The following is a 17325-nucleotide window of genomic DNA, read 5'->3' on the forward strand; positions in this document are numbered from 1 at the left end:
TAGTTCAAATTCAATTTTCAAATTCTGCCATCTCAGTAAATTAACCTATTAACCTCTTCAAGACTCAGATTCCTCACCTTAAGAATAGTACCTCCCTCACAAGCTTAAGGCTTCCCCAGTGGCTCAGGAGTAAAGAATTTGCCTGCAATGCAGGAGAGGCAGGAGATGTGGGTTTGATCCCTGGGTGGGGTAGCTCCCCTGGAGAAGGGCATGGCACCTCACTCCAGTATCATTTCCTGAATATCTCATGGACAGAGAAACCTGGTGGGCTACAGTTCATAGGGTCACCAAGAGTAGGGTATGACTGAAGCAACTGAGGGTAAGGTTAACGACTAAAATGGAAGCTCCACAATAGTAGGGACTTCATTTTGGGTCCACTGTAGACACACTGAACTGTCCTGTACTGTATTGAACAGTGTCTGGCACAACATAGATTCTCTAATATCTGTTGACTTGGTTTGTGAGAAGCTGAGATAACATAGGTAAAGTATGTGACAGAATGTCTGCATGTAGCGAACACTTAGCAAATGTGAGATTCCATCATCATCATCATTACCATTACTAGTATATCCATATTATTACATTTACTATTGGTCGTAGAGGACCTGCCTTTGGGGAAAGACGTAGATACAAATATCGAATTCCCCACTTACTGGCTATGTGACTTTGGACAAATTACTTAATCTATTTGGATTCCTATGGTTCCACAAAAATCTCAGTGCCGTGAGAAATCACCTAACACTGAGTCTTGAGTCCCTAACACGCGATACACGGCGGCTATTATTATTATTATGAAGGCAAAAAACCCCGCCGAGTCCCCTTGTATCCGAGAGCTGTCTACCATTTCCCACATTATTGTAGCTGAATACACAGCATGACCGCAAACAAGGAAGGAAGGAGAGAATTTCAAAGAGACCGAAACCGCTAAACGAGAAAAGAGGGAATTAAAACGGTGCATGACAGTTGCCACCAAGGGGTGTCAGTTTCCGCGGCTGTCAACCAGTCCGACCAGCCAGGGCTCGAGCAGGACAGTCAGCTCGGTAAGGAACAAAAAGGAGGCAGAGCCGACGTTTGGACCCTCCCCTTAACGGTCTCAGGGCCGCTGGCCTCAGGCGGCCGCTGGACTCCCGTTTCCGGCCTTTGCAGGACCACAGTTCCCAGCATGCCTTTGGCGGGAAGTCTTTCCCGCTGGATGACTACGAGTCCCGACATGCCATTCGGCACTCCAGTAGATTAGATGGAAGAGTGGAATGACCCCGTCGCACGAAGGGAATTGTAGTCCATTTAGCTGGTTGCTCTTAGAGGGGCGGGGAAGAGCCGGGTCGCTCTCGTCAGCTGAGGAGAATGATTCATAGAGGAGGGTCAGGAGAGAAGAACAGCTCTGTCTGTGAAAGCCCACTTAAAAGGCTGGACTCTTCTCCGAGGGAGGGAGAGTCAGGGGAGCAAGCAGGGTCTCGGGCCTGACCCCCAACGTCAGGCCGTCCGCCAGGCCTCTACCGCGTACTGGGCCTTGTCAGAGGTGGCGGCTAGGCGCCGGTTGCTGGGGGACCGGTGACGTCGCGGGGTGAAAGTTGAGGGGCGGTGACGTCGGGCCTGCCCGGGCGGAGGCTGGCGGGCTGGAGGCAGAGGGAGGGAGGGAAGGAGGGAAGGAAGGAAGCTGGGAAGAAGCGAGCGAGCGGGGGCGCGAGGCGTTTACCTGGAGGCAGCGGCTTGGGCGCGCAGAGCGGCCGCGGCTCCCCCGCACCTGCGGCCATGGATGAGGAGCGCGCCCTCTACATCGTCCGGGCCGGCGAGGCGGGGGCTATCGAGCGGGTCCTGAGGGATTACAGCGATAAGGTAAAGAGCCCTGGCCCCGGGCGTGCGGTATAGCACCCTTGGGCCGCCCCCCCGGGCTTGCATATCGCATCCCTCCCAACCGCCCCCCCCCCCCCCCCGCGACGCCGGGGATGCGCATTGCTCTCCCCCGAAAACGTTTCCGGCTTGGGCATGCGTGTTTGTGCCCCCAGCCTTTTCCATCCGTGCATCCTGTATCCCCCCTGCCCCCACCCTGGCTCCCACCACTCTGATTCCGGCCCAGCAGCTTGTCCCACGGTCCTCTTCCCAAGCGTGCAAGTCACACCCCCGGAATCGGTGAATGTCCGTCTGTGCCCTGTGCCCCACTCTTGGATGCAGAAATGCACGCGAGGCTTCCTCACCTGCATAGCATAAAAATACGTGTTTCTTTGCATAAACACGGCCTTTGACATGCCTAAGACGTAGCGGCCACGATGGCAGTTCTTTATAGACGTACAGCACTGTACAGTTTTCAAGGCGTGATGTTTCATATATGGTCTAACTTGATTCTCAGAATATTTGTAGAGTAGATAGTATCATTCTTCCCATTTTCTAGATGAGAAAACCGAGGCACGAGGAACTGAAATCACGCCAAGGTCATGGACCTACTGGGAGGAGACTAACTCCTAATAATACCTGTTATTTGTATCGCATTATCAGCTTTCCCATCCTTTATCTTATTTAATCTTGACAGCCGTCCAGTGAGGTTTTATCTGCGTTTTGCAATTGAGATTCTAGATCGGTTAAGTAACTTGCCCAAGGTCATACTTCTGAGCTGGGATTCCAACCTAGGTCTTCAAACCATTCATTATTCTTTCCACTTTACAACTCTACACTAAAAAGGTATCCTCTTTTATATCCCAGTCACTTCTCTGAATGTCTCTTCAAGAACCGTTAGCTCTCCATTACTTTTCCTTCCAGGAATTGTACAAGCTCACTTCTAAAGGTGACATACCACACCTTTATTCTTCCATTTAGAAGACTACTTAATAGAAATGACTGACTTCTGTGAGAACACACCCAGCACCATGTCACATCCTAGATATAACATATTCCTTCCTTTCCTTTGCTTCCATTCATAATTTCTCCTGTGTTTGCTATGTGTCCACCACTGCACTAACCTATGCTTTGCATTATGGAGCTGCCAGTATGCCATTTCTGCCCTATGTGGAAAATATTCAAAAATCAGGCAACTTCACTCCCGTTTGATCTTCTCAACAATCCTGTGAGGAAAGTGATGATATTCCTTGTTTCACAAATGAGAAAATTTAGAATGTTGTTGCCCCAAGTCCACACAGTCATTGAGAGATGGGGCTGAGATTTGAATCTAGGTTTTCTGATTGCTCTTTTACAGTACTATGCTGTTTTCTTTGGGTGGCTGCATGGATTCAGTTATATTCATATCTTAGCTTCTTCGGTCTCTGATATGCTTTATGCACAGGTGTACATATTTGGAGATTATGGTTGTCCCGTGGTATCTGCTGGGGCTTTGTTCCTGGACCCTTTCCCTCCCTCGTGGATACCAAAATTCATGGATGCTCAAGTCCCTTATATAAAATGGCATGTTCTTGTTGCTTAGTTGCTAAGTCACGTCCAACTCTTTTGTGACCCCATGTGACCCCATGGACTATAGCCCACCAGGCTGTTCTGTCCATGGGATTTTCCAGGCACAAATACTGGGGTGGGGTGCCATTTTCTTCTCCAGGGGATGTTCCCGAAACAGGGATTGAACCCGCGTCTTCTACATTGGCATGCAGGTTCTTTACCACTGAGCCACCTGAGAAGCCCATAAAATGGCATGTGTGCTTGTGTGCTCGGTTGCTCAGTCAAGTCCAACTTGTTGCAGCCCCAAGGACTGTAGCCCACGAGGCTTCTCTGCCCATGGAACTTTCCAGGCAAGAACACTGAAGTAGGTTGCCATATCTTACTCTAGAGGATCTTCCTGACCCAGGGATCGAACCTTCGTCTCTTGTGTCTCCTACGTTGGCAGGCAGATTCTTTACCACTAGCACCACCTGGGAATAACCTATACACATCCTCCCTTATACTTTGAATCATCTCTGGATTGCTAATAATACAATGTAAATGCTATGTAAATAATTGTAAATACAATGTAAATACTATGTAGCTAGTTGCCCATTAATTCAACTTTTGCTTTTTGGAACTTTCTCCAGTTTTGTTTTTTTTCCTTCAAATACTTTTGATCCATGGTTGACTGAATTCATGGATGTGGAACCTGCAGATATGGAGGCCTGACGGTATATTCATGCAACTTGATTTATAATTGCTTTCCAAAAATGACTTGAGGCAGCTACAAACAGATTTTCAAAAGAACAAAATGCAACAGAAAACTTGGCTGTTGTGTTGAATCACCTAGTGTTTATTTAGCACTTATTATATCCCAGGTATCCAGCAATAAATAGAAACTTTCTTCTGTGGGAAGGAAGGAGGAAAAAACCTCTACCTGGATCTTATCACCTCCTTCAATATTCCTTCTTCTCTTCACGACTAAAGTAGTTAGAACTCCAGATTTGCTTCCTCTAGTTTATCTCTTCCTTTCCTTGATCTTCCTCCAGGTTAGTTTCATTTACTACTCCTGGGCAAGTACTGATAGCACTACTCCAAGTGCTATCAGAGCTTAAGTTCTGAACTTTCACATTGGGAATGGTTTTAAAGTTGTAATGACCAATGTGTATAGTTTTGGGGTGGCATTCTGGGGGCCAGCCTTGAGAATGCTGTGGCTTGATATGAACTGGGTTGGCCAATTCCTTCAGAAAAGAGTTTTCATGTTTAATGCTGATTACAGTAGATCCAAAGAACAAAGAAAATTGCGTTTCATGTTGGCAGTGGGGCTTTGCCCCTCAAGGGAAGAGACTTTAGAGGCAGATGAAGAAGAAGGGGAAGTATGATTGCAGTGGTCTGGCAATAAGAATGAGGAGGTCAAATTAATTGTCCCACTCTCTGGGAAATGGAATCTGAAATTCTAAAAATGTGCCTGGGTCTACTGTGTTCCTTGTTTTCTTTATCTGGAAAAGTGGATGAGAAATGTTTAGAATGAAGTGATTATGAGGCATTAAAGAGTCTAACCAAGAAGGGAAATGAATGATGTAGAGAGAGAATGATTAGTTTGTTGTTCTCAAAAGGAAGCTCAAGTATTGTGGAAAGAAGGTTGAATTTGGAATCAGATAAATCTTGCTTCAAATCTACCATTTATTAGCTTCATGACTATGGATAAGTTATTTTAAACCTGAGTCTCAGTTTCCTTATCTGTAACGTAGGTAACAGATATGTACCTATGTACAGATATGTACCTTATCTGTAACTTAGGTTCCATCACCTAAGTTATTCTGAGGTCTAAATTAATTGAGGTATAATGCTGAATACTGTGCAAGGCATCTAGGAGGCATTCCCTAATGATCAAGGTTCTCGAGAGGTCCTGTGGCCAGAGCACAGGTTCTAGAGCCAAATTGCCTGAATTCTGATCCCCAATTTACCATCCATGTGGTATAGAACAAGGTACTTAACTTTACTGTCCCTCAGTTCACTCATCTGCCAAACATGGATAATAATAGTACCTGCATCATCCACTGTTGTCAGGATTAAATAAGTTATATGTATAAATCAGAACACCGCCTGGCACTGAAGAAAAACCCATAGCTGTTAGTTCTAAACAGAAAAAGTCAGAGATTAACCCTGTGGCATGGAGTTGACATAGTCTGATTAAAAATAAAAAGAGAGAATATACTTCAGTTTTTCTTTTTCCTTGACCCATGGCACTTATTAATGGCTGGCGAAATACTTTGTACCATGTTTAGAGCAACATTTACCTATCTGGCTCCAGGTAACATCTAATTTCTACTGTGTTAAGGAGATTCTGATTTTCAAGCTACCTTCTTTTATTCACTGATGTTGTCATCTTGGGGAGAAGGAAGATCTATCTATCCCTTTTAAAAGGAAATTTGCCTATTTCTCAAGGGCATAATGCAAGTTGACTCAGTGTAGGAAAGTATTTTTTAAAAATAGGAAGAGTGGTTGCCTTTTTCCTCTCCTCTCAATTCATCTGTTAAAATGTATTGAGTGCCATGTATTTTGTTCTTTTAACAGATTTAATAGAGATACTGGTAGCCTTCATTATGATTATCAACAACAAACAGTGATCTTGGGCCTTGAGGTGCATAAAAGTATCTTAGTTCCTTGAATCCAGGATATTTGGACTAGAAGGAACCTCAAAGATCATTGGGTCCAATACTCTGAATTAATAGGAGAAGAAACTGGTGTAGCATCATCATCAACTATGATGATGACTAGAGAGATGGTTTGCGGCCATAGAGGCCACCTGGGCATATGATTACCCCTTGGCAAGCTCCAACAGAATTCCATTATGTAAGTATGACAAGTTTATGGCCAAATGAAAGGTAAAAGTTACTTAAGATACAGACAGGTAGTTAGGTCTCTGAGATGAGTCCTCATAAGAGAGGAAAACAGCACTGATAGTAGTGAGGTGTGTTTATGCGCTGCTGCTGCTAAGTCGCCTCAGTCGTGTCTGATTCTGTGCGACCCCTTAGACGGCAGTCCACCAGGCTCCCATTCCTGGGATTCTCCAGGCAAGAATATGGAGTGGGTTGCCATTTCCCTCTCCAGTGCATGAAAGTGAAAAGTGAAAGTGAAGTCTCTCAGTCGTGTCCAACTCCTTGCGACCCCATGGACTGTAGCCCACCAGGCTCCTCCGTCCATGGGATTTCCCAGGCAAGAGTACTGGAGTGGGTTGCCATAAGAATCCAATTGATAGGGACCTAATTTGGAGACAGTTGTAGAAATACAGCCTCCACATTTGAACAGGGTATATAAACATCCTGGACCATGTAAGAGGACATTTTGTTTTACACTTTGAGGTTGAGTTCTGACTCTTTGGGTTCATTCTACAGATTTTTGATGAGCGTGTGTAGTGGGCTGTTCCTTTGTTATATGTTCTTATTTCCAGATTGGATTATATAATCTCAGTTACTGGGGTTTAGTTCTAGAAATAATCTCTCTTCCTAAAACACAGCACAACACATACACACACACACACAGACACCACTCCAGTTAGGTTGATTCCTTTGCATTGGTACTGTTTGAGTATATCTTTGGAAATCTATGAAATAAATCCTAGGTGTCTAGTGGATCAGTATTTGGCTGGATGCCTCCCCGTAGACTGTGCAGTAACAACAGTAGTGTCTACTTATTGAACACCTGCAATGTGCAAGGTGCTATACACAAAGATAAGGAAACTCTTGACAGGCAGTAAAGTTGAATAACTTGACCAAGGTCACACTTTCAGTAAACAGTGGGACTGGATGCAAACCAGTGCTTTCTGACTATTGAGCCTAGCCTATTCATGGGATGTGAAACTGGCAGGGGGAGTCCTCAAGAGCTGGCTGTGTTACTGAGCTGTTACTAACTTACTTGGTCTCTAAAGCTTTACTGTTCAGTTCGTATTTGGTCCTGTTCATCTGGAAATTAAGCATACAAAGAAGGTGAAGTGTTGACTGTTGACCAGCAGTTCTAGAAAGACATTTGCAGCCAGAAATTCTGGATCCCCTTCCCTTCTCTTTCAGCCTTAAAAAGGGGAGAGAACAAGAGTTATGGTGTGCTGTGCTTAGTTGCTCAGTCATGTCCGATGCTTTTCGACCCCATGGACTGCAGCCCACCAGGCTCCTCTGTCCATGGCTTTTCTCCAGGCAAGAATACTGGAGTGGAGTGCCATGCCTTCCTCTAGGGGATCTTCCCAACCCAGGATTTGAACCCAGGTCTCCTGCATTGCAGGCAGATTCTGTCCTGTCTGAGCCACCAGGGAAGCCCGGTACAGAATAGGTTAGGTATGATCTAAGTTAGATAAGAGAAGCCTGCCTTAGAGAAGTCAACATCTTTGAATCCAAACAACCTTAGGGGTCTGAGTTTCTGAATAGATTGACATATTCTAAATTCAATTTATTGCCTCACAACACCAGTATATTTGCTAATTAAATTAAGTCCTCATGCCCGTTGGACAGGGCTTTTGAAAGCTTTTCTTCCTCCCTTCCTTCTTCCCTTCTTTTCTTCCTTTTTTAATATTGTAGTTTTATCACAGAATCAACTTTACATTTAAAAAGCAAAAGAAAAATTAGTCCTTGGTACTAATCTAAATTATCACCTTAAAAGATTTAATTCTATGTAGAAACCTTTTAAAAAATATTTTCATAACTTAGTGAGGGTCTTTCTAAAGATGATTTCTTTTTCTGTTTCCTTACCACAAATGCAAAAAAAAAAAAAAGTTTAGGAGGACTATTGGCAACTAGGTACATTTATTCCAGATAATGTATGGAATTAATATTTCACATATGATGGCAAAAATTAAGCTTTCTTAGTTCTAAATGCAATTATGTATTTTCATTTGTAGTGAACCTTTACTAGGCTTCAGTTTATAACCAACAGAACAATCTACTGATTCTTTATCTTTTATTCAGTGTTAGTTTTTACTTAACCTTGGGTCTGTAAATTTCTAAGTTAAAGCTTTTGTTCTTCCTTCCTTTTCTTCTTTCTTTCCTTGTTTGTTCATTAATTCATTTACCTGTCAATTTTTTTCTTTTAATAATAACAATATATCAACAAGTTTTGTCAAAGGAACCACCAGAAATTCCACCAACCCTGTATAGTTTTTATTTTTGCATTTTTAACACTCAAGCCTTTGTTTGAATGCATCCATCCATACATTGATATAGGTACTGTCATCATAGACATACAATTTGATATTTTACTATTTTTACAGCTATTGTCATAAAATAATTTTCCATGTTGTTACAGAACTTTTTAGCCATCTTTAAAAAAACTGCAGTATGATAATATTTCAGATGAATGCACAGTAATTTACTTAATCAGTCTCCTGTTGTTAGATATTCAGGTTGTCTCTTTTTTTTTTCCCTTAACATTTGATAACACTGCAGTGAATATAATTTTTCTCTCCTCTGGATGATTTCATTAGGATAAATTTCTAGGAGCAGACGTTCTGGGTCAAAGGATATGAATATTTTTATGGTTGCTATTATGTGTTGCCAAATCACTTTCGTTTTTGAAGATAGTGTCAATTTATACTGCCTCCAGCAATATTAGACGTGGATTACTGAAGCCCATTTCTCAGAGAGCTTTATGTCCTCAGCCTTGTTCTCCTTTGATCTGGTCTGTAAGCTACTGCTCAAAATATTCTTCCAGAATAAGCTACTGTTTACACCTCCTTCAGAGTCTTCCCCTGGTGGCCTGTCATCTTTATGTCAGTTCAGGTATAAATTTTTAAATCCAAGCCCTCACCATCTGACATCCATTTTAATTGTTTTGCAAACCATATGTGAGGCAGCTTCTCTTTAGGTTTCCTCAAATGGCCTTCTCTATTACCTCTAAGTCTTTCCTCTGACTATCTTGTACTTCAGAACTGCTTCTTTGTCAACATTTCTCAATCTCATTTAATTTCAAAAATCAGTTCTTCTACAAAGCTGTCAATGCAGAACCACCTGTAATGATAATATCTTTAGTACTTACTGTACTTAACTCCTGATGGGTTGCCAATAAATGTTTGTCAGTGTTGCCAATGAGAAATACAAAGGAAAGGCAGAGAGATGTTCAATAAAGGTTTTTTTTTTAAAGGAAAACTTGGAGGATTCTTAAGCGCACTTGGCTGTCTTGAATAAAACTTGAGAAGAGAATGAGGAACTTTATGCTCTATTTTTTGGGGTACTGCCACTCTCTTGACAGTGGACAACTTACTCCATTCTCTATTTCAGCTACAGAGAAAAAATAGTGTTGCCAGTAATTGCAGGAGAGTCGTGACCCTCCTTTTTCTTTCAGTTATTTTTTTCTCAGTATCATTGGCATCATCATCATTATCATCCTAATGCTAACTGAGTGTTTACTATGTGCCAGGCACTCAGATGGTACATTATATGCCTTAGCTGTTTTAACCCTCACAGCAGCTTTGTGAAGTAGGCACCCCTCTTTTCACGTGGGAAATACAGTTATAATTTATTACTTGCTTAACTAATAAGTGGTGGAACCATGGTTTAAACTCTCATTCTTACAGAATTACTGTCCTTCCCTATCTATGATTCTCTGATGATTTCTTATTCTATTTGATAAAGTACCAGCTCCTCAACAACATTGGAAGATCCTTCCAAATCTCTATCCAGTCTACTTTCCCATTCTTATATTTCTCTGCTCCTGTCATCCTCTAACATGTGTCCTGTGTTTCATTCCAACAGAGCTGCTTATTTCACAAATATATCATACCATTTCACACATGAGCCTTTGTTTCCGTCCCTAGAATGCTTTCATTTGCCTTCTGGCAAACTCCTATTCATCCCTCAAGGTCCAGTTCAAATGCTGTATACTCTGTGCAAAGCATTCCAGATTTCCCTGGGCAGTTTGTGGCTCGGTACTCTGTTCTTTTCTGTATATATTTTTGCTTTAGTCTTTTTGTACTGCTTTATAGTTATTTGCTTCTCTTTTTCTTTAGTAAGAATATTGAGGTGATTTGGGAAGACAACTTTTTTTGTAGACATCAGATATTTTTTAACATAGCCAAAATGAAAAATCTGTACATTTAAAATGACATTGTTTCCCTTTTTTCCCTCTTCAGCATAGGGCTACTTTCAAATTTGAATCAACAGATGAAGATAAAAGAAAGGTAAGCCTTAGTGTTACTTTGTGTGGTGTGTGTGTCTGTATGTATTTTCATTCACGGCTTTATAACAGCAGACTTGATTTCATCTGATGGTTTAGTATTCAGTTTCCCTTATGTTTGGTTTTTAGGAATTCTGAGAAGAAAGACAAGTGCCAGGTTTAGTATGAATTACACACAACACCCTCCTGCTCCATCCCCATAGAACCGTTACACTTGCATAAATCAGGGGAATGGGAGGGGTTCAGAGGGGACCCTCCCCCATATCTTCTCCTCTCCAGAGATTGGCTTTGTTTGATGGCAGGATTGCAGGCTGCCAAAAATTGCTAATTGCTAATATTGTAAAGCCAGGCTTGGCTTTGGGTTAAGTTTTGGGGAAACAGCTATTGATGCTGCTGTGCCTCAACCACATATTGTTCTCTGTGCTGGCAGCTTTTTTTGTATCCAGCAATCATCTTGGTCACTGACTTCACTGGTAAAGAGGAAAATGGGATCAAGAGGCTCATCACTAGAGGAGTTATTATAAGAGAGGGTGCATCAGAGATCGGATCATGAAATGTCACATTGGCCTGTCGGGGTAGCTTGTGGTTGCTTTACTTAGTTGATTGGAACATGATGTTCAAGGAGAAGCTCACCAGTTCTGCCTCAGTGTTTCCTGGGCCCTGTACTTCTATCCTTGGCCTTACAAACAGTAAGACCAGGTGAGAGAGCATGACTGAATCCGTGTAAACCCATGATTGCTGCTGGAAAAATAGCTTAAGTCCAGTGCTTTCCTGGTAATGGTTTGATCATACCTTGAAATCATCCCTCTCTTCACATCTACCCCCATATTTAATGTCGACATCCTGCTCATTTTGCCTCTTAAGATTTCTCCATACATTCCCTCCTTAGTCCCAGCCCTTGTTCATACCTTCATCTGGACTAGTGTACCAGTTTCCTAACAGTTCATTATTTTTCCAGTTATGTGCGCTTCCATAATTCCATTGTCCATAATTCTATAACAACAATCTAATTGTGTCACTCTCAACCTTGAAACCCTTGAGTGACTTTCTTTGTCTATAGGATAAAGTTCAAGTTTCTTATCATGAGCTTGATGGTCAGTGATCTGAAGCTTGCCTACTTTTGCAGCCTGTTGCTTACTTCTGTCCCTTGTAATTTATGCTCTAGGAACATGAAATGTTTCCAGTTATGTACATATACACATCCCTTCTGTTTCCTACTTCCTATCTTTGCATGTGTTGTCTTCTGCCTGGAATGCCCTCTTGTATATTTCTTCACCCTTTCACCTGTTTAATTCCTACTCACCTCTAGGAGCTTCTCCTTCAGGAAACCTCTGGCATTCCTATTAGGGTGAAATGCCCCTTTTCAGTATTCCTGTAAAATTTTATGTAAATCTTTAATCCTATGCTTATTATTTGTTTCTTAATTTTATATGTGTGTGTGTGTTTCTCATTGTTAGACTCTGTGAACTCCCTGAAGACAGATGCTATAATAATAGTTATCTTTATATCCTCGGCATCTAGAATGCCCAGCACAGATAGGTACTCGAAAAGTTTTATTGAATGAGTGACAAGGAGTATAAACTTTGGAAGTTAAAGATTTACTGATTTTCTTTTGAATTTAAACAATATAAACAAGACTAGAATACCCTTTAGAACAGGGTTCTCAGCCAGGGATGTGCTGTTTGGGGAGCTTTTTCAACAGGCCTGCTCAGGCCCCATCACTGTCTACTGAGTCAGAATTTGGGGGATGGAATCCAGGCATGTGCATTTTGATAAATGGTCTTCAGGAAATAAGTACCTTACTCACTTGGTGGGAGTAGAATATAACACAAGTCCGTATGGAATAGAAGCTAGTTATATCTACCAAAATTACAGATGCATTTTGCCCTTTGACCAAGCAATGTCACTTTTAGATCTATTCTGTGGATAGATTGAAATAAAGTAAGCAGTGTTACTCACTGAAGCATTGTACATAATAGCAGATGATTGGAAACAAAAAAACCTCCAGGAATCAGGGAATATTTGTAGAAACTTATAGAGATTTGCATAATGGAATACTGCACTGTGGTAAAAGAGAAAGAGAGAGGGAGGAGAGAGACTATTATGTGCTAATGGGAGAGATGGTCAAGTAGAAGAAAAAAGAAGCCAGGTGTTAAAAAATGAATATATACATTTTTTAGGTATTCAGGCTAGGAAGGCAGCTGCTGTTTAGCTTAGTTGGGAGAATCCATACTATATCCATAGATTTGGGGTACCTTATGGATCTGACACTAAAATCTTTGACAGTCCTTTCACTAGTCAAAGTAAGTGCATGAAGACAGAGATTTCCCTCCCTCCATATGGCTTTCAGTTAAGGGAAGAAAAATTCCCACACAGTTGCTAGTAAAGCATGTTTATTTCCTGTAGGGTAGTAGCAAAACTTGACATTTTCGAGATATTGTCTTTTACTGCCTTTTAGATTTTTGGTGACCATAACTACTGTACTGGTGTTAATTTTGGTTTAGTGTATAGATTGCTGCTTCCTGGGAGGTCTGATATAAACAAATGTCATTAGGGACTGAGCTAGGTAATCTTCATTAACGTAAAAACGTTGGCAAACAAAACTATTTCAGTCTCCAAAGGTTAAAACCATTAGTGACTCTTTCATGCCTAAGGCCCATAAAGACTTTGAAATCAAAATTATTGGACTTCTCTAAAGGATCTGCATCCTAACAGCTTTTTAAGTTCTCAGTGTAGAGAGACATGGAATATTAGGCATGTCTCCACATTAAACCCAGTCTTAAAATAGGAGGAACTCAAATTACCATCCAATTTGCTTTCCTGCTCTAGTTCTCTTTTTCTCTTTCCTAAACATGTCTCTGGAGCCTTCTACCTGTTTGTTGGTAACAGCGTCACGCCTTTCCATAAACTACAGGTGCTGTTGCTCTGAAAAACACACCTCTCTTATGTAAAACCTTATGACAACCAATAAGTAGATGTAAGGGAACAGAGCCTTTCAAAAAATAAAACTTGATTGTGTGAACTTTCTAGGAATTGGTTATAAAGTAATGATCCTTAGACCTAATTCCTAACATTTGTGTAGCATTTTGCACTTTTATGAAGATTTGCTTTTCAGTAGTAAAGTTGTAATGTTATAAGTATGGAGAGAATATCACCATACCAATTTTATGGATAAGAAAACTGAGGCTTATGTTAATCACAACTTGTTAACACTCACATTACTAGTAAGTGGTGGAGCCTCAAGCAGAGAACAGATTTTCTTGCTATTATGTGCAGCTCCTTCACTGTTTAGTGCTCCATGGCTCCCACTCATTATCACTTGAGGTATATTTCAGAAGGTTTGAAATTATGACTCAGTACCTTGTTTTATCTCTTATACCTTGAGACAACATTTAGGCAACTAGACTTTAGACTTAAATCAGAAAATATCAAAGGAAATTACCAACTAGGAGTGCTTAAATTTTTCCAGAGAAGTAGAGACAGACACATTTCTGATGTTTGTGCATAGAATGCAGATAGTTCCAGGTGCATGTGGCTCATGGTATATTTGGGTGTAAGCACCTGTGCTTACTGAAGCATTTACTTTACATCTTGTCTACCTAAATAGATGGCTATGACTGTATACCAACACATAAACAAATGTATCATGCAAATATGTAGGACGGAGGAAGGTATCATGAATAATCTGAAATTTTACACCTTAAGGAAATGAAAATTCTTATATTGGTTTCTGAAGCACAGCTGATCTCAAGGCCAATAAAGAGAACTAATTGCAATAAATATTGGAAAAATACCTATCGTAAAATGATTAAAAGAATTGCAGCTCTTTCACCTCTAAGAAGACAACCATATCAAATGCAGAAAACTTAAGTTGTTGTCTGAGATAAACTTTTAGGTATTTAGTTATTTTCCTCAAAAGAATCATGTTAAAAATAGTTAAATTTCAAGCATTTATTTCATTACTTCAAACTGACATAGGTAAGTTCATATATCTGTGAAGGTATAAGGTAGTTACTGAGTTGAGAACTCTTTGAGGACTAAAATTCTAGCTTACTTTTCTTCGTACTTTCAGTCCTTGGCACTGCATCTGGCACAAAATAGGCACCTACAATACATACCTGTTAAATGAATAAAGGGGATTGGAGATTAAGTGGAGACCAGAATTCTCATGACTTGTACATATGGTTTGGTTTTGAGTTTGATATTTTCTTAAGTAGGCAGCAGATTCTCAAGCACTTTTCATAACTGTTGTTTACTGAAAATGCAGAATACAAAAATATTCATACAATGTGATCATAACCATGTAAAACTAATATAAAGTATACAAAGAAAAATGTCTACAAGGAAATTCACTAAATAGTGGCTTTGTGTTATTACTGTGGATGATATTTTCATTTCTCTTTTTGATATTTTAAACTTTTCATTACAGTATATCAGATATAAGATAATATATGTGATAATATATTCTTTCAGAGTTATGTGATTCAGGATGTAAGCAAAGACCAATGCATTTTTAAATCATTTATTCTCTCTAAAATTGGCCTTTTGAGATTATCTTACATACTCCTTTTGGGGGAACATAAAAATGTTATTAGGTTTGGAGATAGTATCCTTTGTGGAGCTGGTTTATGGAGTGAAATAAATTTATTTGAACACAAAAGTCCATTCTACCATTTGAAATATTTCTTCTTTTTTCCACAAAGTTGGATGTACTTGGCATATTAGTAGAGATCTCTGTAGTCCACAAATATTTTTTCAGTAATTCCTGTGTGCCAGGTCCTGTGTTAGGCCTTGGTTCCTAAGTTGGCTATTTTCCTATGGTGTTTGGTTTGGCATTTCTCAGCTACAGATGCATACTGAGGGTTGTCATTGTGGACTATAGAAAATGAATGGGTAATTTTCCATATTAGAGTCCCCCAAGGAAAATGTGCCAAGATAGAACCATCAGTCGTATACTGTGAATCCATGCTTAGGGATAGCTTGAGGCATGAATGCTTGTTCTAAAAGCCTTTTACATTTAGTATAGTCATTTGAAATTGTTAAACTCCAATTTTCACTAAAACAAAATGAGCTTTGTGTGTCTTGCAAATTTGACTCAAATTTTAGTTGATGTCTTCACTTTGGGGAATACTTTGATATATGATGCAAGTTCGGTTCTCATTTAGAAACCAATAACTTTAAAGATAATCATTTTTAACATCTTGATTTCTTTAAAACACACAAACACACATATTACCAAATGCATTCTAAAACTTTTATTTTTAAAGTTTCTATCCAGCTGGAACTGGCATAAAACTTGACCAGAAGGGCTGAATTATATCATAGGCCAGGATGAATGCCTCACAGTAGTTCAGAAGTAAAATAATTTAGACTTCATTTCAGACTCCATTTTTTATTTTAGATGTGTTACCAAGGTATTGAAGGACTAAGTGTAGGAAGAAAGAACAGAATAGCCTTCTGATTTAGTAAGCCTTAGATATGACAGTCCATACGTGATCTCTGTATGGATCACTTTCTGCTTGGGAATGTTGAGTAGTATCTCTGATTTGTACTTTAGAGTTTCAATCCTTTTTTTCATATGAAAAACTCAGCAAGAAGTTCTGCTTCCAGCCATGACAGTGTGAGAGCTTTATGAACCTGCTCCTTAATTAAACTGGTTATTTAAAAACAACAACAACAACAGCCATTTAAATTATCTGGAAATAGTCCTAAAAGCATGAAGTCAATGAAGGAACACTTATTCAGGAAAATATACTGAAAGTCAGAAAAGTGAAAGTCTGTGGTATTTAAACTGAGACCTGCTCCCTTTCTTCCCACTCTCAGTGGAGTGAGATGGAAACCCTCCTCCAAACTGAGATCAAACTGAGATACAACATCCCTTGGATCATAGAAAAAGCAAGGGAATTCAGAAAAACATCTATAAAATGTTTTTATAATATTTTCTAAATGTTATAAAACAATTCTGCTTTATCGGCTGTGCTAAAGCCTTTGACTCTATGGATCACAACAAACTGTGGAAAATTCTTAAAGAGATGGAAATACCAGACCACCATACCTGCTTCCTCAGAAACCTATTTGCAGGTCAAGAAGCAACAGTTAGAACCCGACATGGAAATACACACTGGTTCAAAATCGGGAAAGGAGTTTGTCAAGGCTGTATATTGTCACTCTGCTTATTTAACTTCTCTGCAGAGTACATCATGCAAAATGCAGACCCAGATGAATCATAAGCTAAAATCAAGATTGCTGGGAGAAATATCAGCAACCTCAGATAAGCAGATAATATCACTCTAATGGCAGAAAGCAAAGAAGAACTAAAGAGCCTCTTAATGAGGATGAAAGATGAGAGTGAAAAAGCTGGCTTAAAACAGCATTCATAAAAGTAAGATCATGGCATCTGGTCCATCACTTCAAGGCAAATAGATGGGGTAAAGTGGAGACAGTGGCGGATTTTATTTTATTGGCTTCCAAACTCACTGTGGATGGTGACTGCAGCCACGAAATTAAAAGACATTTGTTCCTTGGAAGAAAAGCTATGAACAACCTAGGCAGCTTATTAAAAAACAGAGAGACATCACTTTGCCAACAAAGGTCTGTATAGTCAAAGCTATCATTTTTCCAGTAGTCATGCATGGATGTGAGAGTTGGATCATAAGGCTGAACATCGAGGAACTGATGCTTTCTAGTTGTGCTGGAGAAGACTCTTGAGAGTCCCTTGGACAGCAGGGAGATCAAACCAGTCAATCCTAAAGGAAATCAACCCTGACTGTTTATTGGAAGGATAATGCTAAAGCTCCAATACTT

The 17325-nt window shown here is 40.2% G+C and overlaps 1 protein-coding gene across 8 annotated transcripts in view; it reads left to right on the forward strand.

Moving 5' to 3' along the window:
• Window positions 1-910: 910 nt before the first annotated feature.
• Window positions 911-17325, forward strand: part of RIC8B (RIC8 guanine nucleotide exchange factor B) — a 101326-nt gene continuing 84911 nt past the window's right edge. For 2 of the 8 annotated variants that reach the window (XR_009736526.1, XM_061417202.1), the window contains exons 1-2: window positions 921-1836; window positions 10478-10525. Coding sequence is in view for 5 of the 8 variants with exons in the window: in XM_061417202.1 (XP_061273186.1) it covers window positions 1753-1836; window positions 10478-10525 (132 nt within the window). In the remaining 3 variants the exon portion in view is untranslated. Of the gene's footprint in view, window positions 1837-10477; window positions 10526-17325 lie in introns of all 8 variants that reach the window. The other 6 variants (XR_009736527.1, XM_061417203.1, XM_061417205.1 and 3 more) reach the window with 5 other exon arrangements.

Source organism: Bos javanicus, chromosome 5 (assembly GCF_032452875.1).
Source record: "Bos javanicus breed banteng chromosome 5, ARS-OSU_banteng_1.0, whole genome shotgun sequence".
NCBI lineage: Eukaryota > Metazoa > Chordata > Mammalia > Artiodactyla > Bovidae > Bos > Bos javanicus.